This window comes from Athene cunicularia (assembly GCF_003259725.1).
Source record: "Athene cunicularia isolate RWA chromosome 15 unlocalized genomic scaffold, athCun1 chr15_part1, whole genome shotgun sequence".
Classification (NCBI taxonomy): Eukaryota; Metazoa; Chordata; class Aves; order Strigiformes; family Strigidae; genus Athene; species Athene cunicularia.
In genome coordinates this window covers 9,330,854-9,353,491 of record NW_020799121.1, presented here as the reverse complement: position 1 = coordinate 9,353,491, position 22,638 = coordinate 9,330,854, and the positions used below count along the sequence as shown (strand labels likewise).

The 22,638-nt window shown below is 45.0% G+C and overlaps 1 protein-coding gene across 4 annotated transcripts in view; it reads left to right on the top strand.

The window, feature by feature from the left end:
* Nucleotides 1–22,638, top strand: part of ULK1 (unc-51 like autophagy activating kinase 1) — an 83,410-nt gene that overhangs the window by 30,642 nt on the left and 30,130 nt on the right. For all 4 annotated transcript variants that reach the window (XM_026859650.1, XM_026859649.1, XM_026859648.1 and 1 more), the window contains exons 9-11: nucleotides 6,021–6,079; nucleotides 9,975–10,057; nucleotides 15,540–15,590. In XM_026859650.1, the coding sequence (XP_026715451.1) occupies nucleotides 6,021–6,079; nucleotides 9,975–10,057; nucleotides 15,540–15,590 (193 nt within the window). The remainder of the gene's footprint in view (nucleotides 1–6,020; nucleotides 6,080–9,974; nucleotides 10,058–15,539; nucleotides 15,591–22,638) is intronic.

Genomic DNA, 22,638 nt, shown 5'->3' with positions numbered 1-22,638 from the left:
TATCATTGGTCACTGAAGCATGTCACAGAAATGTTCTTCTGAAAACATTTGTTCTCATAGTGAAGATTTTTCACAGGAAAGAACACTGAATACCAGTCAGCTTCATTCATCTCAGGCAAGGTTTTGAAAGGGCAGGTGGTCCGAAAACCATCAGCTTTCTGCCTATGTGTGTGTCCTCAGGCCCACACAGAGGTGAGAGCAGTCCTGTATGCCTGTGTCCCTTTGGTTGAGGCATGGCAACACCCTGCCTTGTGGGAGGCAATGAAGGGATATTTTGGTCCCTGCCCAACAGGTCCTGATCCTTGCTTTGTGCTTACCTCACTGGATAACTTCTCTCCTGTATACATCCAACATCTGTTGGGCCAGGGATGGGGGTGTTTGTTTCTCTATTTTGACTTTTTTTCCCATGCCCTTTCCTCTTTTGGGGTTTGTATTTTGAAGCAAAATGCCAGGCCCCATTTGTTACTGCAGTAGCAGCTGTGGATTTGTTTGATCAGAGAGAGAGAAGAGCTCAACCCAGATGGTTTTCTGTGCATCATCTATTTGTTTTGACCATGTGTGTCACAAATTGCCTTCTAGCTGCAAGTTTCAGGTGAAAGAAGCCTGTCTAGGGCAGATGTTGGAAAGCTAGTTAAAGGTTAACGGGCTTTATTTCTTTGTTGACATGACTGACAACAGTTACAAGAATCTGCTGATGGTCATTGAGCAGGCAAGGAGCTATTGTCTACAGGGTTTTTAGGAAAAGAGAGGGGTAGTGGACAGAGGTGATGGGGAGACCATGAGTAGGAAGGAGTCCTTTTGGGAGGGACATCTACAAATGGGTGGGGAGATAAAAGGCTGATTCCACATAGTGCCAGCAGCAGACCCAGTCGTACAGGGCAGCCAGGAACTGGATTTCTGGCATTAACCTCTTTGAGTAAATCCTCACTGTGCCTTCCCTTACTAGCTGGTAAGGACAGCCCCTCACCTCTGTCTGAGATTTCCTTGGGAATCTGGAGCACAGTGGCATGAAACATGCTGCATTTGGGTGCTTTAGCTGTTCACTGCATGAGCCAGTTAAGCACTTTCATGCGGATGCAAACCGAAAGGACTCCAGTGTTGTCTGTAGTGAGGAGGAATGAGCCGTCTAAAAAAAAAAAGTGGGGCTTTGGGGGTCTGGGTTAGATGAAGAAAAGATCAAATGTGTGGAAAGGGTGAGGCAGCTGTCAATCCAGAAAGTGTTTGTTAATCAAGACAGAGATGTGTGTTTGAGTGAATGTGATTTCTAGCTGTCTCAAAGTTAATTTTAACTGTAGCTGGGTCACCCAAGGCAACTTCCCAGGGCCATTCCTGTCCCTTCCCTGCCTCACTGCACACAAGAAAGAAGCTGCTGATGCTCAGATATGAACAGTTGGTAGGGTGGCTGGTGAAGCTGTCTTAAGGAGCTTTTTGTATTTAACGTGCCCATAAACAAAACAGTGAGACTGCCATAGGGATGAGATTAATGAGATTCATAATCCTTATAAACAGATTTGCTGAGCACTGTATTAATGTGCAGTTGTTAATTTGCCTTGCCTAATAAGTGGTCTGCACTTGCATCTCTTCATTTCTGTTGCTGAGGACAGGACTTGAACAGTGTGTTTTCTGGTCTTGCTGACCAGTACGGAGAAGTGCAGTGGTTTTCTCTTGTCCTTACCTGAGCTGAAAAGACTAGGACCCAGTACCCACCATGAGATAACGCAGGCTGTGTAGACAAGTGACAACCAGAAGCAAAACTGGAGGCAGAGAAGAAAAAGATTTACACAAGGTCTAAAATATCTTCCAAAACCAATGTAGTCCTTGTCAGCTGGTGTATGATTAGTATTTAAGTACCTCTCTCTTTTTTTTTTTTTTTTCTTTTTTTTTTTTTTTTTTTTGTGAGGGAGGAATCACACTGCTGTTCCTTGTGGTTTCTGTTGTGTTACCACTTTTAAAAACTGGGCAGCTCTTGGTAAGCAGATGCGCTGCCGGGCACATGCACTTTGTGTCAGAGCTGTCCCTGGCAGTGGCACAGGTCTGTTTGGACAGTCCTGCTAAGGACCATGAAACCTGATTGTCTGCTGTCTGAGCCTGTGCATGAATCCTCTAGCTGCTTTGTGGATGTGGCGTGCTGTGTCTGTGGGAGAGTGAGCCAGGGACTAGGGAAGTGATGAGAGACAGAGGTAATGCAAGTTTTGCTGCCTGCTCTGGCAGCTCTGAAAGAGTTAACCTGCCTGTGTATGTTCTTATCCCAGTGAGCTGGTAGGTGAAAAATTAATTTCTAAGCCTGGTGTACCAAGTCCACTGTTTTATTTCTGGGTTAATTCTGCCTGCATAAGTACCAGGATTATGTATCGCTTACAATAACTGCTATGTTGTGAAATGGGCCTTGAGGAAAACTAGGGGAGGGAGGATTTTATACCCAGAATTTGAACTCGTGGTTTATTTGTTAGGCAGGCTGCTCTTCAGTTCGCAGAGCTGTTCCTCTGGACTGTCCTGTGTCAGTGGGAACAGGTATTGCTGGCAGTGGTAGGTTATTCTGCTGGGACTGGGTGCAGTGACTGATTTGTTGCTGTAGGCTGTGAGCCATTGGCTTTTGCACCAGTGTTTGTGTGTCCCTGCTCTGTTGGGAGTAGAGAGGAAAACATCCATGGACAGCTAAAGAAAAATATTTAAGTTTTTTTTGTTTGTTTGTTTCTAGTCCTTGTGCTTTCAGGTTCCCCCAATCAGCCACTTAGTTTTGGGAGTCTTAAAATAGTGACTGTTAAGACTGCACAAGCAGAAAGTATTTGCAGCAGGTTTTCAAGCGTTTCCCTAAAACTACTGTTAGAAACATTGCTTATTTCTTTCCCCAACATATCTGAATGCCCTGTCTGCACCTCCAAATCCCCATGAATCCCAAAGGAAAGGACTCAAAGAACAGAGCAGATACCATACACCTGTTACGAGGTGTTGAGTAGACAGTGCTGTCCACTGAGGGTGTGAATGTCCTCTTGCCCTCTTCTGACTGAGCGCTGGGGTTTTGCATCCAGCCTTTGCCCAAGCACAACAAATCCAGTGCTGAGTGCTTTTGGAAACACCGCCCTGCGTGCTTTTCGTGTGCAGTTCACTTGTAGGCAGCCAGTGCTGAATGGCATTTGGCAGGGTTATGCTGAATGCCTTTGTTGGCTCAACATATTTCCACTGCTGCTCAGGACAAAGTAACAGAGTGGCAGGATTGAATTTGTCCGATTGTCTTTATATATAGAAAGGACAGACAAAAACAGAGGCAGTTACACTAATGCAGCTGCTCCATAGTAACATGAGAGGGGGAGCAAGGGCATGAATTGGCCTGTCCGTGTGTCTCCTGTTTCTGGGAAAAACTGAGCTGTCCATTCTGCATCGCTGTTTCTGACAGATGGATGATACCCTACAGGTAGTAGCTGGGTCTGTGTACCTGAATAGTCTAGTTGTTAGGTGCCTAAAATGTGTTTTTTCTGGTGGTTTTCTTGGGTAGGATGTATCTACCTGGAAGGCAGATTTTAAATTAAGTCCTTAGCTTCCTAGAAGAAGGAATTCAAATAGTATTTTTACTGTCTTACAAACACTTCTGCATTTTTTTCCCCCCATGAATCTCAGAGAAGCCCTATTTATTAAAAGAAGAGGTGAGCAAAGCGTCTGAAGGTACCAGTGCTTTATGAAATGGATGCTAACAGCAGGAGAGCAGTGGGCATGTTACTGCAAACCTGGGAACCTGCTGCTAGGAGCGGAACTGTGTGACTCAGTTTAATAATGAAGTTATGTGAAGATGTGGGTGGTTTTACTAAATCAGTGGTGATCCACAGTTGTCTGTGCTGGCCACTCCCTGAAGTGACTATTCCCCAGCAGGCAGCTACCTATATCAGACCAGCGCCGAACTGTGGGCTCTTGGGGACAGCCCTGGTGAGGACGTGTGGTCTGGGTGGGTGGGAGCCTGACACCCTGGGTATGGTCCTTACAGATCAAGTGGGCATTGCACTGAGACAGCAGAAAGTGGAGAAGCATTATCCCTGCAGGGGTATCTCTCTAATTTGTACAAAGAGGAGGGGAACTGTATTGAGGATTTTCTTTCTATCCAAGCTAGTGCTTAGAAACCCTCTCTAATGAACTAGGCTTTGCATGTGTGCTGCTTTTAATATACTCTGTCTTTATTGCCAGGAAAATTTCTGACAAAACAGTGTTTGAAATAGATCAGAGCTTCATTGTGTTTGTGAAACAATTGAGTTGTTGCCACAGGAAATGAACAGAGCAAACAGCCAAGGCTTGTATCTCTCTGATGTGAGCAAGCACTTTGCTTCCCTGCAGTGGAGTTCTGTTCCTCCTTGTACATTAGGTCTGTCAGGCATATTTTTTATCACGCAGAGCGTTGTGGCCAAGCCATTTGGTGTGGTGTGTACACTTGCCTCATTGAAGTTTGCCAGATATTAAGAACCTAATTACAGGGCAAGATCTGCAAAGGGAAAGGGGTAAAACTGAGTTTTGCTGAAACAAGTAAGTGGCAGTGATTGGAAATTTTAATGCAGTTTGGCATCAAGGTGCTTTGCTAAATAACATTCATTTTAGTGGCTGGTGAAGAGAGTATTTTTGCACCTCCTGTTTGGGTCCCTGCTGTGTCTGTGAACAGCAGAGGATATGTTATTGCAGAAAAGAGAACCAGGAAATCTGATTTCCTTCTTTTAGGGATCCAGTAGCTCTTACAGATACAAATTGATAAGAGAGCTGTGAAGCTTGAGTTGCTAAGACTGTGCAAGAACTACTGTCCTGATGAGTACTACGTGAATCTATTAGCAACTTTTGAGACTTTCCCTTTGGTTCCTCTTGAGGTTTTGTACTGAGCTCTGTTATCCTTAATTTTCATCTTCAGCCAGATGGAGTAGGTGATGTTGAAACAATATCTTATGTGGCTGCTTTTCCAGCCATGCTGTGTTAGTGGTATTTTGATGGCCATCTGCAGATTGGCTTGTCTGATTTGCCGTTTTAAGCATCTTAATTGACCTTAAAAGCTTCTAATTTAGAAATGGAAGTAGGTGGAAGGCTGGAGGGTTTTTGAGCCTGCCCTGAACATCGGGAGAAGCTGCCTGTTGCCTCCTCGTTCACACTTTCCTACACACGCTGCTGCACCAATAATTGATTGCAGATGAATCTCTCTGATCTTCCTTCCCTGTTTATAAGTCTTCATGTCTGTCACGCCAGCCAGCCTGCTCTGCCTTTAATAAAGAGTCTTTGCCTAAGCAGAAAAGCTTGAGACACTAGAGTTAATTTACTGGCCTGTATTATTCATTGCATAAAAACAAATGGAGAAATGACATTAGGAGATTTTTATGTGTCTGCGCTTCTATACTGGTGATTTTATTTTTAACCTGAGCTGTAAACCTCCTGTTGTGCCTAGTCTTTTTTTTTTTTTTTTTTAATCCCATGTCTCAGAATTTGGACTCTTGTTGTCAACATCCCCAGCAGTTGTGTATGTTACTGCACAAGTAGGAGCTGTGGTTTGAGACTTTCTGGCTTCCTGGAATTAAAGTAGAAAATCCTAATTCAGTTGCTCTTTCCCCATGTTCCTGGTCTCTTCACAGATCCCTTGCCCATCAACAGGCTCTCTGCCCCTTTTCTAAATGCCCTGCAGCAGTAATCCGTGTTCTCAGCGGGATCTGCCATTCATCATTTGGGACTCCTCACGTCTGCAATTATTTAGTCTCCTGGGTGAGGCTATTAGGCCAGCTCAGACCTGAGCATCAGAGCTCTCTGCAGTGAAGCTCAGCTCTTGAAAGGGGAGAGCAGGACAGAACCAGGTCAGGGACAAAAAAGCAGTGGGCTGAAATACTGTATTTTCACTGGCACAGTGCTGGGTTTTCAGTCTAAAGCAAGCTGCAGGTTCTTATTATCTGTGCTGGTTCAGCAGTTGAAAAGTGCCTCTCTGCTCTTAAGAGTAACTGTGAAATGGAAATGCTAATCCCTTTCCTACACTGTCAACTGCTTCATGCACTGGTTTTCTTTCTCCTCCACAGGCCAGCAGCCCACAAGATCTTCGCCTCTTCTATGAGAAAAACAAGATGCTGATGCCTAAGTAAGCATTTTTCCAGTGTCGCTGTTCATATGCGTTTGTTTACTCTGTATTTACACCTGTCCTCACATGCTCCTGGCTTGTCACTCAGGGAGGTGACTGTAAAATATTTGGCCCCCTGCCTTCCCCCATTCCTTAAACCAGAAGTGTTGTGGCCTGGGGAAAGTCAGACAGCAGCAGATTGCCAGAGTTGGTGTTCTCTTGCAGATACTACTTCTCCCTTACATTGCAGAAATTCAGAATCCTTAGTGATTTCAAGAGCCAGCTAGAGGTTCTGTCCCACATGTGGCTTCCCTGAGGCTGGGAGCCTTGAGAGTAAATGATGGCAGTTCTTGACTCATGTGAGCAGCCAAACTGCAGTCGCTCCTGTAACCTGCCATACCTGACTGCAGATCACGTTCCCATTTCTCACGTGTCAAAGCAGCAACTGCTTGTGTCCATCCTGCTAATAGGAGGAAATATTATAACCTCGAGGGAAATGGACACTGCTGCAGTTTCCAAGGGGAAGATAACTGCTTTCTTCCTACCAGGGTATATGTTACCTAGCTGCTCAGTGCTGTGATTTGTCAGTGTATTTTGGTTTTGTTGCTGTGGTCTTTCCTTTTGATGTCTGAGCTCTTAAAGCCACAACCTTGTGCATTCTCTGAAAACATCAGCCTGGTATAGAGACAGGACTGTAGTTCCACATTATACTTGCAAAAATTCTAAAGCCTCTTTTAACCAGAAAGTTAGCATCCGTTTGGCAGAGCTGCTGATGGAGCCACATATGCAGGAAGCTCACCGAGTTTTTGTGGATGGATTTTTTTTTTTTCCTTATTAGTTTAGACAGCTCCAAGAGATAGCAGAAGGAACTGTCAGGAGCTAGAACTCTTATCAATAACTTTTGCTATGCATTTACTTTCCATTTAAGTACTTAATTTTTTCATTTGGGGTGAAGGGATGAATTTCTACCAGGATTACATCTGGGGCATCTGCATACTCTCCTGGATTGAACCAGAGGGCATGATAGAGTAAAACACCTAAACAGAACAATTCAAAGCAAAAACACTGCTGCATAGTTGGAGCCACATAGTCTGGGCAGGAAGTAGAGCTTCTGTCTCCCCTATACAGCCCAGAACATGGCTGCTCAGCTTTGAGGTAGTCCCTCTTACTATGAGATATGAATCCTTTGTGTTGATCACGCTGCCCTGCTGCTGCTTTGTCTCATGGGGCATGCAGTAGGAGGCAGGCAAGGGGAGAATTGAAACTCAGCTGTAAGAGGAGAGCATGTCTGTTCTTGTAGGGATTAGTCCTTCTCCTTTGTTGTGAGTCCTTTACACAGTCTGCATTTACCATTTCCACTTATCTCTATTTTTTAGCTACCAAATTCCTCCAAAATTTAGATTCAAGCCCATTGTTTTTTTCACCATAGAAGTCAGATCTGAAGTGGCCTTTGTGTAAATGCCGATCCCCTGCTTTTCAAAGTCAGTTTGTCACTTTAACATGAGCTGCAATCTGTGCTATTTCCTGAGCAAACATGAATAAACTGCCTCTGCCATCCCTGCCAACACAGGATGAAACATGAAACCACTCCAGAGATGACCTCCTCGGAGGGCAGCAGTGCCAGGATTTGGTTTCATTCTCCTTGGGGCTAGGCAGGCTGGCACCCACCTTGCCAGCATCGCCATGGAAAACACTGTATTTTGGCTTGGGCGAGGGGTGGGAAAGAAAAGCTTGTTCAGTGCTCCCCAGCAGTCTCTGCCTGCCGGGCTGATGCTGTTGCTGACAGGTGAAATGCCATTCTGAGGTGGGGAGCCCATGTCAGCAGGAGAAAGCCCAAAGGCCTCACAGTTTTAATAGCACTGATCTAAATAGCTAACATTCATTGTGCTGATTTGCATGGCAAAGTACATTCTAGATCATGGGGGAAGGAGTTTTGTTGCTTGTACTTAAAAAGATGGCCTTGGAAAATAATACTGTAGTGTAGCAGAGCTTGACGTTTTAGACACGAGAGATAAGAACAGGCAAACAGGCTGTTAATCTGCACCGTCTTCAGTCTGTGTTGTGACATCTGAGGTCTGCCACTTTACCTGCCTGTTCCTTGGCTTTAAAACCATACAAAAGCTAAAGTTGTGGCTGGGAAATGGACTCGTTTTGGATGAGAGCTTTGTGTGTCATGGATAAATAAATTATGACAATAACGCTGGAGGACTGCAGGTCTCCAGCACTAATGTATTTTTCAGGAGACCCTGCTAGCTGTGGTATCTCAGGTTATTCTGTTACTCAGTGTGCTTCTAAGGCACACCTTTTTTGACAACAGGGTGTTTCTACTTGGCTCAAGCTGAGTCTCAGTTTAACTGCATCCCTTCCAGAGTTCTGGTGACCTCCTCCTTTGTTGGCCTGGGAAGATGCACGTAAACCATTCTTGTGTCAGGGGTGGAAAAGCAACTCCTCCAGTACAAACAAGAATGAGGGATGCTTGCCATCTTTCTCTGTTCTAGGAATTGCTGGGCTCAAATGCCTGCAGCAGTGAGGCATAGGGATTCACAGAAAAAGAACTGGGTAGTGCTGAAACCTATAAATACATACCTTGCTTCACATCTCTAGTTTCACTGAACAGGAGTCTGTTATTGCTAGCTAGCACCTCTTCCCTCTGCTATTTTTGTCCTAGCTGCTTTTTTTTTTTTTTTAACCCTGCCTCTGACAGAGGTAGAGTTGGTGGAAATGGTGTCAGAAGGGTTGTTTCTCCCAGCATCAGTCTGACTTGGCTTCGGAGTGGTGAGTGATGCCAGCCCAGCAAAGCGGAGCCCTGCCCAAGCAAGCCACGTGCTGTGCTACTGAGCAGGCTGGGGCTCCACACGGTTAAAATTACTGTGCTGAGCACACATGCAGTTACCTTAGCTGACCCATGCATGGAGAGAAGGGAAAGCCTGGCAGACGGTGGGGGCCATGCTGGGCACAGCCGTGATAAACAGAGGCAAGACTGAAAGGAGTTGGAGCCACCTACGCTTAATGTGGAGAGCTCTGCTCTGGTGCAGGCAGGGCCTGGCTGCTACAGCCCCGAAGAATCCTTCTGGTTGCAGAGAAAAGTCAGCAGAGCTGAATCCACTTATGCAAGAGCTGAACTCTGCTTTCCCTGGCTTAATCTGTTCCTTTATTCCCTGCTTTTTGCAATCTACTGGGGTTGTGAAGACCTGCCCTGGCCTCTCCCCATCTGCTTGTGGGGTGAGGGAGAGTGCAATGATTTACTAGCTCGTGTGTGCTGAAATGGCCATTGAAAAGAGTTTTTGTCTTCCTAGCTATACTGGAAAGTGGGGTAATAGCCGCACTAATTTTAGCTTGCTCCGGTGGCAGTTGCTTACCATCTTAGTGGCCTTTGATTAATAAATGCTGTATATCAAGGAAGCAAATAGACAAAGGTTACTTGCTAGTCTTATATAAGCTGCACTGAAAAACGCCTTAATAAAATGGTAGTAATTGGTGATACATTTCACCACCAGTGTCTTAATTGGAAGCTTCCCCTTGGTAACTGCTTCATTTTAATGACCTACTTATTCCCTTTGGAGCAAGTAGCAGAGATTTTATTTATGTGCAAAATATTGCATGTTGAATGATTTAACTGAGAACCAGAGGGATGACATTGGCATCACTGTGGAAGGGAACGATCTGCGGGCACTCATGGGAGAGGCCACTAAAACTAGATTAGCTGTAGCCTTAACAATGACAATGGGGAGTAAAATCCAAGCAGAGATGCAAATAGAGATGTGTCTGTTCAGCTTCTCTCCAGTGAGCTCCTCTTATGTTCCTAGCCCAGTAGGCACAAAGTGAGTTTGCATTTGCAGGTTGCCTTCCTGAATATGTAAAAGCCGTTTAAGTAGACTGCAAGTCTCTCTTATTTTGCTTTTGTTTTCAATCCTAGCATCCCCAGGGAGACATCAAGCCACCTGAGGCAGCTGCTGCTGGGCCTTTTGCAGCGTAATTATAAGGACCGCATGGACTTTGGTAAGATTTCCTTCCACTTTTAGTTATACTGCCTGTCTGGGTCTTCTTTTGTGCCATGGCACTGTACAAACCTCTGTACTTTTGGCTGGTGGTAAGAGAAGCATCCGGACACCTGGATTTCACCTGTGCCTGGAAGACTGCATAATCTTGGGGCTTTTAGTATTATGTGCTGGAAAGGTCAGTGCTGATTCCAGTACAGTTGTATAAACCCAGAGATTTGTCACACCTTCAGCAAATATTTCTGTGGTGGGTTGACCCCTCACTGATTACCATCACGGACAAAACAGACTTGATTTGGGGACAAAATTAAATTAATTTTTTACTCATCAAATCAGAGTAGGCTAATGAGAAATAAAACCAAATCTTAAAAACACCTTCCCTGCACCCCTCGTTTCTTCTCAGGCTTACCTTTACTCCTGATTTTCTTTACCTCCTCCCTCCAGCGATGCAGGGGGATGGGGAATGGGGGTTGCAGTCAATTCATCACACATTCTGTGCCACTTCTTCCTCTTCACGGGGAGAGCTCCCCACGCTCCTCCCCTGCTCCACAAACTTCTCCAACCTTGAGTCCTTCTCATGGGCTGCAGCTCTTCATGAACTGCTCCAGCGTGGGTCCCTTCCCGGGGTGCAGTCCTTCAGGAACAGACTGCTCCAGCATAGGTCCCCCATGGGGTCACCTGCCAGAAAACCTGCTCCAGCGTGGGCTCCTCTCTCCATGGGTCCACAGGTCCTGCCAGGAACCTGCTCTAGTGCAGGCTTCCCATGGGGTCACAGTCTCCTTCAGGCATCTCTCCCTGCTTCGACATGGGGTCCTCCCTGGGCTGCAGGTGGGTCTCTGCTCCCCCGTGGGCCTCCCTGGGTGCAGGGCACAGCTGCCTCACCATGGGCTGCCCCACGGGCTGCAGGGGAGTCTCTGCTCCAGCACCTGGAGCACCTTCTGCCCTCCTGCTTCTCTAATCTCGGTGTCTGCAGAGTTGTTTCCCTCACATATTATTCTCTCCAGCTAAAATTGCTGTTGCACAGCTTTTTTTCCCGCTTTTTTAAATACATTATCCCAGAGGTCACTGATGGGCTTGGTCTTGTCCTGTGATGGGTCCATCTTGGAGCTGCTTGGCATTGGCTCCATTGGACATGGGGGGAAGCTTCCAGCAGCTTCTCACAGAAGCCAGCCCTGTAATCTCCCCCATACCAAAACCTTGCCACACAAACCCAATACAGCTTCTTACCTTGGACTCCCTTTCCTGACTCCTGCTTTTATAATATCTCTGAACTTCTGTTGTGTTAAGCATGCTATCAGGAGTAACATGTATCTTTTGCATGGTGTCTTTCTCTGTTGTAGTTCCTTCCCAAAGCTGCAAGCTGCACCCATTTAATGAACAGTTCAGTCAATACCCTTGGTTTCTCAGTGTCTGCAGTAATAATCTGGGCCAGGAGACTGTAGCTGCTTGCAGACCCTTCCCTCCTCCAGGTTTCTGTGAAAGGATGCCTTGGGTTCTCATCAGGGCTCAAGCTGGCAGTCTCTTGGCTCTCCCTGTAGACCTATGTCTCCTGACTTGGCTGGCATGAAGATTTCCTTTGTGCCAGACAGTTCTGGCTTTGATATCCTCTTCCAGATGTGTCTATGTAAGCCAAAAGTTCTGAAGAACCTCTCATGAAGCCATGCCCTAGAGGAAAGCAAGCAGAGGTGGAACCTTTCCTAGAGCCCCTGAAAGGACCAGTTCATCTAAATGCAACTCTGTCATCTTTCCCTGTCCCCCCACCTCTCCCTTCCCCTTGGACAAAGATAGTCTAGACCTGTGTCAGGTAAAAATCAGGATGTGAATACTCTCTCTCACCAATGAAGTTGATCCTGGTGCTGTGTCTCCTCCAAGTGCAGAGGAGAACAGCAGGGAGCAGCTTTGCTTCCATGGACCAGTGCTGCTGGTGGAAGGGGTAGGTTTTCTCCTCAGCATCTGAGTTGGAATAAGGTTTGGTGCAGGGCAAGCCTGCTCAAGTGGTTTTACTGAAACAAAGCTACAGGGCCAAAGCCCACAGATTTGTATTAAGTATCAGACAGTATCACAGCAGGTCATAGAGCTTTCTGCTTTTTACACAGACATTACTTTTTTTTACCTAAAAATAAAGTGCATTGCTGTGTGTTTTCAGGATACTGCTTTTTAGTCAGACTTTGGGTAAAAGGGTTTGATATTTCTGTCTTTTGGGAGCTGGTTTTCCGTTGGTTTTTTGTTGTTTATCTGCTCAGATGGATTGTTTCCTGCTTGGCAGCATATGCAAGTTGATGCGAAATTGTTTTGCAGCCTCTGTTATTTTTTTGGATTAGAGATACCAGAAAAGACTTTCCGGAGACAGTGTCACCTGGGTGAAGCAAGCATGTGGATTAACTGAGGCTGATCATAATTATCCACTGCTGAATGTAAAGGACTGGTTACTAGGGTGCAGAAGTGAGAGAACAAGCCTTTTGAGAAGGGAGTTGTTGAAGCTGCTGACAGACTGGCTTGGATATAAGCACTTCTCAGCATTATTCCCTGCAGATCTTCTATCTGGGCTGTGGATCTCTACCTCTTCTAACATGCCACTGTGCATTTCAAAGAAAGTATCTTTGAGGTTCCTGTTTCTCTGCTGTCAGAAATGGAGTCTGATAAACCTTTTTAGTACCCCATAAGCTGTTTTTGTATCTCTGGGGATAAGACTGCATGAGTCAGTGTCTAACACTTGGAAATTTGAGATAATAGACTTTGATTTCACTCAGGACAACAGTTACAGCACATCTTGTTGCACTAAGATTGTAGCCTGCCTTTAATGACATGCAGGATCCTTTTCTCTACAAATTGGCACATCTTTGTAAGATGTAATTGTTTTCAGGGAGGGTTTGTGAATATACTCTGTACAGAAGCCTATATTTGAGATATTCCTTGTGCTTTATAGAAGGCAGATCTCAATGGCTGTGTGGCATCCCATGCTGTATTCTAATTTCTCCTGTCAGAGATGAAAGCAAGTACCAGAGACATGATTTATTTAGACTGATACACTTCCTCAGCATCCAGTTATATTGTTGGTCTCATCCACCTATGCCTCCTGACCTCCAACTCTCTGCCAAAGCTTCAGAGGTTCCTCCCTGCTTGTGACACAAGTGTTTTCCTTTCCCTGCTGTCTGCTGGTGCTGTCTTCAGCTCCTTTATGCTCCTGAGGGCTCTCTGACCTACTGAATGGACCCTTCTTCCTTTCCTTAGAGTGCCAGCTCAGGAGATCTCCAGATGATGCCCTTTGCCAAAATAGTAGCAATACTTACATGAGAGCACCTCCCTGTGCTTAACTACTGTCTCATTTTCAGCTGCTGTTTATGGCCAACTGTGCACAAACTGTTAAAGTCCCACAGCTCCAGGTCCTGTCTGAAGCAGATCTTCTTCCCCCTCCCTTAGATGTCTCCCAGTAGACATCTTGTCCTCCTGCTGCCAAATGCAACTGTAGGCTGCTCTGTTCACCTACACTATTTATGAAGGGTCTACTTTGGCTGATGGTCAATGCCTTTTTCACTGTTCCTTTACCCTCCTGTGTTCTGTAAGTGAAGATCTGTGTGTGGTGCTGGGTCAGGGATGATTCCTGAGCTGCCATCCCCAGAGGAGCAGGGTGTCCTACTGCTCCATCTTCCCCCAGGGACCTCTGTAGTCTGCCTGGAGATGTGGGCAGTGCCCTCTGTGGACCTCCCCCAGAGTTTAGCTGATTGACACAACAGCAACACATAAGTTTGAAATTGTCTCAGCTGTTCTTCTACCAGGAACTGATGGTATTTGCAATCTCAAGATTATCTAGAGGAAAGCCAGAAGGGTTTCGAGTTGCAAGTTTCCTGCTGATGATTACAAGCAGGGTTGTTTAAATTTTGTGTTGTGAGTACAACTAATAAGCAGTTTGGAGGGGGGAGGGGGAAAAGTAAAAGAAATCATCATTTCCACCCCCTCAGTTGCATCAGCTCAGCTGAGGGATGGGACCCTCTAGAGGAGCAAGCTGAAGAAGAAGCAAGAAATTCCAGCAGCTGGGTAGCTGTAGCAGGATATGGGTGTTCTCCATCCACAGCAGATCTAATCTGTGAGATTCCAGCTTTCCCTGCCAGAGACTTCCATCACTTCTGTTGTGCTAAGCTCCAGAGCAGTGCACTGTGGCACGGCAGTGGCAAGGCAGGGCTGGGAAAAGAGGGATTGTTTGAGTTTAAAAAGCAGACAAACAAAAACCCCAGTTGCTACTTTCTGGAAAGATCGCTGGCCAAAGAGGAGCTGTTTACAGAAAGCAGAAGTTTGTAAACCTTGAATGTTGCAACAGGAAATCCATGCTGGGAAAACAAGTTGAACTGCCTGCAGTTAGCCAAATAATCAGTGTTAATCCATGACTAACTCTCCTGAAAGGCTGAGTTGCTGATTGTGATAGGAGAGTTCTCTGGCATCAGAGAGGAAGGAGTCAGGAGGGGTGGCTACTTGTGAGGACAGGCAAACATGTAGAGGGTCTCCAGCAAGCCAGGACAGAAGCTTTCATGAGTGAAGAAAGGAGCAGTTGTGTCTGGTGTGAAAGGAAGGGAGTTCTGGGCTGTTGTTTGTGGTGGCCTTTTAAAAAATGCATTTCTGCCTTCAGTGTGTGATGGGTTTGGGTCAGTGTGTGATGGAAGATTACTTGGTAGATGTCCTTTTTATCTATCATTCCTCTTCTGTGGAATGAGTGGCAGTGCAGAGTGATAAATGTAGCTCCCCTGGATCTCTACAGTTAGGGTGACGTGTCATCCTCATCAGCCAGGGACTTTGTCTTTTAGTGCTACTTTGTGCCTTAGGATTTCTGTCTTCTTGCTGATAAGATGCACATGCACAGATGTGGCCCATAGTCTCACTATCTGGCCCTCGAGCTGATTCCTGTTTCTACAAGTGTAAGAGCTGTTTCAAGACAGAGGAGCATTAACAATTTAGTGTATTCTGCCCAGCAGCCTAGGGTTGTAGCTTGCAGCAAAACCTTACTAAGTTCGCTAATGCCCTGTGGGGAAGAAAAATCCATTAGCCCTGGTGGTGAGTCCCAAGGTACAAACCCTCATGTCTTTTGGCCATGGTTTTGGCAAAGCCCCCTGCCTTTTTTTTTTTTTTTCCCCTCCCTTTCTTCATTCCTGTAGTTGCCCTGGCTGATTTCCTTTCTCCAATCCCCCAGGTGATTTTGCAGAGATAGGTGGTATCAGAGGAGCCACTTTTTAAATTTTACTTTCATACTTACATAGCAATTCCTGAATCTAAATAATTCCTCATCCTTTTTTTTATGAATAGGTTCTACATCCAGTCCCCATTCTACATTCTTGACCACTACTGAATGCAACCACAGTCAGTCAGCTTCCATGGTTAACTGGATTACATGGAAAAATCACTGTAAAATACTGTAACTTGCGATGTTTTAACTTCTTTGTAAACCTCTTACAGTCATTTCCTTTCACTGAATCATTGTTCTTGATTTTTTTCAGATGAATTTTTCCATCACCCGTTCTTGGATGCAAGTGCCTCTATGAAAAAATGTAAGTGTTGCATTTTTATTACAACTCTTTTTGAACCATGACATGACTTCCTTTGCTGCTAGTTCAAAAGGAAATAAAAAGGCTGCTTTATGTTTTCTTAGCTATTTAGGCAGGGATTCAGTGTCTATTACTGTGTCATGTCCAGATTGAATTTTGCTGAGTTATCTTCAAAGGGATGATTAGGCAGCTGTTAGAAACCTAAAGTAGAAGTAAATGTATCTTTGAAATGTATTCAACTGTTTTATATTAAGTGCTTGGTCAGGGGGATGCTTGTAGGTAAACAGTATTATGCAACAAGATCTTGCTTTTCACCTACATTTGTAGGACGGTTTGGGATAATAAATGGTGGAAGCTGGCACTCGTGTCCCTGCTTGCCTGGTGGTACCTTAGGTTGGCTATGCCAAGTGGCAGTCTCTGGTTACCAAATCCTGTTTCAGCATTTACCTCCAAATTCTTGATAAATCTTCTTTTAGAAGGGTTAAATTTGGCGCTCTGTGAGAACTGGCCAAAACAAAGATTTCCATTGAAAGTTCTTTCTTTCCTCTTGATTCAAAACTTCTGAAAATGTCCAACCACGTGCACTATGATTCAGAGGGTGTTTTTCAGTGAAAAACAATTTAGAATTGCTTCTAGTGTATGGGATATAATAGTTCTTTGTCCAAGAGACTTGATTTAGTGGAATTGTGTGTGGTTGTCGTCTTTTGGAAGGATCCTCCTCGACCTTTAATCTCTCAAGTAAATGATAGAGCCAATAATTTTCATCAGCAGCTGATTTGGGGTGCCCAGTGCAAGGGCTGGGAGTTTTGGAGGGAGCATGTCCAATGCTTTCTGAACATGGAGCCCCTCTTGGATCTATGCCATGGGTGGACATGCCTTGTCTGATGTCCACATCACTCCTGACAGTCTCTTGCTTTCCTGGTTCCAGAGCAGGACTTCTCAGTTGTTCCTGATACAGATTTTGACTGTGTACTTAGGTGACTGTCCTGCGGGCAAGAAAAGACGCTTCTGGTTTAGGAGAGCTCGCAAGCCAGCCAGGCCCTTATCTCCATCTGCACCAGCAAGATGTGGGGCGAGTCCTGTACATCAGGGCTGGTCTGCAGGCAGGAAAGGACTCTGCCTATGTAGGACTGCTCCTAAGCCAGCTCAGCTCTCAGCACCTGCTATACCACTGCTGTGTGGGAAAAGCCCCTCAAAGTCTGATCCCCCTGTGGGCAGAGGACTCCCCCCTCAGGATGTTCTTGCATGCCCACCAGGTCATCTCTTACCTCCAGCAGTTCCGTTGCTCCATTGGCCAGGGGAGCAGAAAACCCCCTGCAAACAGGAGAGAGTTCTTCTGGCTTGGCCTCAGTTTCCAGTTTCTGCACATTTGTTGTGCAGAAATCAGAGGCACCGTTACGAACAGGGGACTGTAGCACCTCTGCCTCCAGCTGCACCAAAGTTAATGGTGTGGGGTCAAGGCCCAATAAAAAGAACACCTTTACAGGCAGGTAAGGACTATATGAACTCCAGATTTCTCTGCTGCCCTGCTGGTCCTTACCTCCAGACATATGTCCAAAGCCTGGAGCCCTCTCCAGGCAAGAGAGACCGCTACTGGTTTTGAAAAGATGAGGGGAGAAGTATCTCCCCATTGCTGAAGGTCTTCAAGTTGTTGTGCACAGAAATCTGCTAGTGGAGAAGATGGTTCTTGCAGTCTGCTGTGGAGGACTCTCACTGCCATCTGGCAGTAGCATGGATGAAGACCTCTGGGAAGTGCAGTGAAGAGCCTGGATGAGAAAGGCTGCATGTCGGAATGCATGGTGGTCCTTTTGATTTCTGAATAGGTGACACAAGAGCCAGTGTATCAGTAAAGGTCTGGCTTATGGTGATCTCAGTAAGAAAAACTCACCTTAGATGTATGGAATGCTACTTAACATGGTAGCATGCCTCACATTTGCACAGTTTTAGCTGAAGTAGATGACTTAGCAAGGTTGCAGTTGCTCAGGGGCTAGCTCCCTGGCTTTGCACACAGAGCTAGGATGAGTCCAAAAGCTCATTGTGCTACTTCATCTCAACATGTGGCTCAGCATCATGAGTGTAGGAAGTATGAAAGAGGAGAAGAGATATGGCTGCATCCGAATCGTGATAGTCGTGCTCAGACTGAATTAGAATCCTTGGGCCTGCAGTGGAGAACTGGGGGGAGGAACAGTGTGCTCTCATGTTTTTGTTCTCTGTGGGAGCTGATAATTGGGCTACCACTGCTTTTGGTTGAAGCAGGACTAAGTCATTCACATTTGAGTGTGCAAGTTTCTCTTAGGAGAGTTTGTTGGATCATCTGTACCAGCATCTGTTGTGTGATGAACGCACCGAGACCTTGGCTAAGCTCAGGGACCCACTGTGCAGCCTTTGCCTAAAGGACCGTCCAGCTCGGAGGCACCTGCACTGCAGATGTGGGCAACCATACATCCATTTAAGTCCCAAACCAATTTTAAAGTGAAACACTTCCTTTCTGTATGAGAACATTCTGCAGTCTGAGCAGAGCATCGTGGTCTCTGTGTACCCCTGAAGGCAAATCTGCCTTAGGGTGGCAAGGGCAGGATGGGAGAATGGCCACCACCATGTGGAGCTGAGCACATCACCCAGGGTCCTGAACCCTGTCGGGGCTGGTCCGGAGCTGATCGCACAGTGATAAAAAACAAAGTGAGAGCCATGGGCAGTTCATTTTGTGTGGATATGTGTTAGTACACCATCTCATGGAATTAGAAAGAAATTTTTTTAAAATCTAATGTAACTTTGGAATTCTGGAAAATTGGGGAATCCTCAAATGTGGATAATTCTGAAGTTGCTAAGGCAGGGGCTCCCCCTTATTTAAATAAATTTTTGTGGTTTTAATGATACTTCAGCAAAGCGAATGCTTCTGTTAAAAATCTTTAAATGTGACCTTTCTGACAAGCTCATCCTCTTCACTGTGGTTTTGAGGGATGGTTGTTCTCACGTCCCTTCTCATCTCACTCCTTTAGTGAATCCAGGGTGTACCACAAAGCTCCATTTGCCACAGGCTTTAGACTGGAGAGTGGGTTCAGGGCCTTGGCCTTTGTTAACTAAAGCACATACTTTATTTTTTGTTTGTTTATTTATATTTTATATTGTGGGTTTTGTACCTGTGATTAAGCATGTACTTTAGATGTGTAAAAGTATTAATAAAGTCTTCAAAATACTGTGTCTAGTCAGAATGTCGTCTGTCTGTAGCCAGGTCTGATCAGCATATGGTATGGGGCAGTGTGTTACAGTAATAATGCGTGAGAAGGCATAATTAGATGCTTGTGCAAGTCTTCTCTCAGTAAACATTGTAATTGGCACCCATGCAGAATATTTTGGAGGTTTTTTTGCTCCTGCCTTTAATGAATGGTGAGCTGGTACCTCCTTTACTCTGAGTTAAGAGCATGAAATTTAAGTGGTTATGGTTCAGAAGTGTACAGGTGGTTCAGTGTCTGGAGTATCTGACTTTCACCCTCTTTAAAATCTTACTGTACATAAACCATGTAAAAACTAACAAGAAAATCAGTATGACTTTTGCATATAAAGGATTTTAGTGGTGCAAATTTTTAAACTCTAAAAAGCAGCTTATTCTTTGGGCAAGTCCTTTCAGCTTTTGTACTCAAAGTATTACCTTGTCAGAGACTGCAGTTAAATAACTTTTTGATGACTAGTTTTAATTGAATCCAGATAATCACAAAAATGCATCTCTCAAGTGTGTGTAAAACTCAGGTTTCAAATAAAGCCTTTATATAAAGCTTGAGGCTGAGATACTTTTAGGACAGCCGAGCCCCTGGTAGGATGATTTGTCAGAAGTGATTTGTGCAGGTGTAGGATCCAGTATCAAGATCCACATAGCTGGAGCACAGGCTTGCCTTTATGGCTTCCAGCTCTCCCATTTTGAAACCAGTTGGCATTGGTTATGCAACGTAGAGAATGACTGTTTTGTTGCTGGAACAAGTTGGAGAGGACAATTATGAAAACAGACTTATTTACATTACAATTACAATCCAGCAATTTCTGGATTTGGGTGGGGGCCTACAATCCATGTTAACATTCTCTGCATTCAGACTTGAGCTGAAAACACGATGAGCCAAGTGTTTGCACCCTTTTTAATTTTAAACTGGGAGTGCCTGGGTGTGTGGAGGAGATGGAAGCAAGCGTCTTGCTTTCAAGCTGTCCTACATGGCTGACGCTGAAAAATGCACCAGCAGGGATGTGGTGGTCAGAGAGGATTTGTCAGAGCCAAACCTTGTGGTTCTGCATGCATGAAAGTCTGTTTTTAGCGTGAGGACCTTTTGAGTTGGACCTCACAGCGTTACAGTGTGAATTTGGGGAGTTTACAGGGTTTAAAATAAGAGCAATGACTGATAGAGTCTGTATCTGAAGGTGTGCTTCATGCAGATAGAGTTTTAACTTTAGTTTCAGATGATAGTGGCAAAGCCTGCCTGCTTGTCATCTTCCTAGGTTAATGGAAGGCTGTCCAAAGCACACAGACAAAAATAGAAAAGTCTCAATTCCAGTCCAGTTTAAATTAATAATAAACACAGAACCAAAATAGAGTGGAGGGGACCTTGAGAAAGAACTGAAATAACTCTAACAAAAGTACTAATTCCAGGAAAATTGAATGGTGATGCAAGTCTTGCGGGAGGCACGTGTGGCTACAGTTCAGAAACCGCTTACCTTTTCTTAAAAGCACCTTTTCATAATAGGAAGGTCTGTCTGTACAAGGGTGAATTGTTCTGTAGCAGTTGACAAGATAAAAATGGAGAGACTTTTCTCCCTCTTGGATTTCTGGTATTAAATATATAGGGAAGGTAGTAGGAATTGCTCTGCAGTCTCTGTGGGAAGATCGTGGAGATCAAAAGCAGTGTGGTGTAGGCAGGACAAAGCTCTCCATTTTACATGCAAGTTCTCAGACCTCCGTGTGTGTTCCCTGAGCGTGGGGAGTGGGAGCCAGCTGTGCTGGAAGAGCGCGTGGGATGTGGGTGGTGTAGCGCTCTCTGCCAAGCCCCTGACCAACCTCCAAAACACCCATCGTCGGGGTACCACCGTCCCTGTTACTTCATCAGAGCCAGGGCAACATGTTTTAACAGTACAGTCCATCAAGGGCACAAAATCAAGTATAGAATAGATGCAGAGGCTGAAAAGGAGCCTCTCGCAAAGCTTTGAGAAGATTTATTTTGTTGTGGGCCTAACCCTCAAACCCCTGGCAGAGTGAGCACTGCCTGCATGGCCCAACACAAGAGGTAAAGGCATCTCTGTGTCTGTGTGTGTGTCACTGCCCGCTGGCCCCACGCAGCCATCCCGCTGTGGCTTCCTATCGCACAAGCCCCGGGAGTCTGCTGAATCAATCTCTATTTGCTGTGTAAGAACCTTTTTAGAAAAAGATTCCGCTTTCATTAACGTTAACAAAGGGTGGGGGAGATCTTTATGACGCTGGTTAAGCTTGTTGCAGTGGTTGATTGCTTTATATTAAAAAGCATATTTTAAATCTACGCTTCTTTGGCTTCATTTTCTTGTTGTTGGATCTTGTTACATCTGTCAGACTGAAGAATTCAGCATCTAAGTGATGGCTCCCTTTGTGCTAGGAGACACTGGTCCAGTCATCCTTTAACCTTCTTTGATAGACTATTTGGAAAGACTTCTTAAAGTCTTCTATTAAAGGCACATTTTCCTATTCTTTTATCATTAGAACACTGTTTCAACAGTTAATTGCCAAGAGATGTACTTTTATTTTTCTAGCTGGTTGAATAGATTAAGCACTTTGTAGTATCTAATGTGATTAATGACAGAGTTAGTTTTACTTCAAACAGAGGCATTCTTCTTCTAGGTGTTACTAACCTTCCTTGTATTAAGTATGGAGTCATTAGCACAGATCCTGTAAAAGCAGAAATCTGATACAAGGTGCTAATTCTCTGCCAACACAATGGAAGAGGAGCAAAGTGTTTCTCTCCTCACTTAAGCATTGCCTCTGATCTCTGTCTGAAGTCATTCAAATAAAATGGTTGCAGAGTAAAATCTGACTTCAAGCTGCCTTGAAGTGGGGATGTTGGGACTCTTCTGCTCTGTTCAGTCTTGTGTGGGTGGTCTGGGGAATTTGAACCATTACATACTTCAAAGTCCTTTAAAGAGCCAGTGTTACCTTTGACTTGTCTCTCTCCTCAGCTGAAGTCTTCTAAGTTATTTACTGAACCTCACTTGCATAAGTCATTGGAGCTAAATGTTCTTTTCTCTTGTGATGCCTTAATCATCTTTTCTGCCTGAAGGCCAATGCTAACTACTCCTTTCAGTGTGAGCTTTATGCCTCTGAGGGTTAAAAAAGCTGGTTCAACAATGAAGTGAATAAAATGGGCAGCTCTGATATTGAAAATTAAAACATAAAAGGAAGGGGTGCAAGAATAGCCAGTGCTGTGGAACAATTTCTGTAACTTGCAGAAGTGACTGAGGGAAAACAAGTTGAGGTGTAGGAAGCAATGAGCTGTTCCCTTCTGGAATTCCTAAAATTCTTTGTAAGGTGACCCTCCTCCTTTCTGACCAGCATTCCCAGGTGCCACAGAGGGACATTCAGCAAAGCTGTTTGCTTAGACCAGACCTGCTACAGTCCAGTGGTCTTGTGAGAGATGATCTGAACTGACGTTTTTTCTCTCTGATTACCTGGAAAGATGAAAACTTTTCTGGAGGGCAGAATATTAACTGACCAGTGAAGTGACATTCCTCCAGCTCACTGAACTGAAAGCTTGTTTTTGGAGGCTCTTGGTGAAAGCTGCCTTTTGACTTTGAACTCAGGAATGCTGGTGGTGTGATGGGTAGGGGAAGAGAGAAGGATTGAATTTTTTCCCTCCCTGGCATTACTGTTTTTTTGCTTTGTTCTGTGAGGTTTCCCTGGGCCAAGGTGTCAGCCTGGTGTGGGGAAGGCTGAGAAGCGCTGTCAGAAGTTGATGTGGGTGCTCGTGATGTAAACTGGCAGAGAGAAGAGGTCTGCTCTCCTCTGAATATCTCATATCCCCGAGAGCTTCTTTCCCCCTGAAGCCCT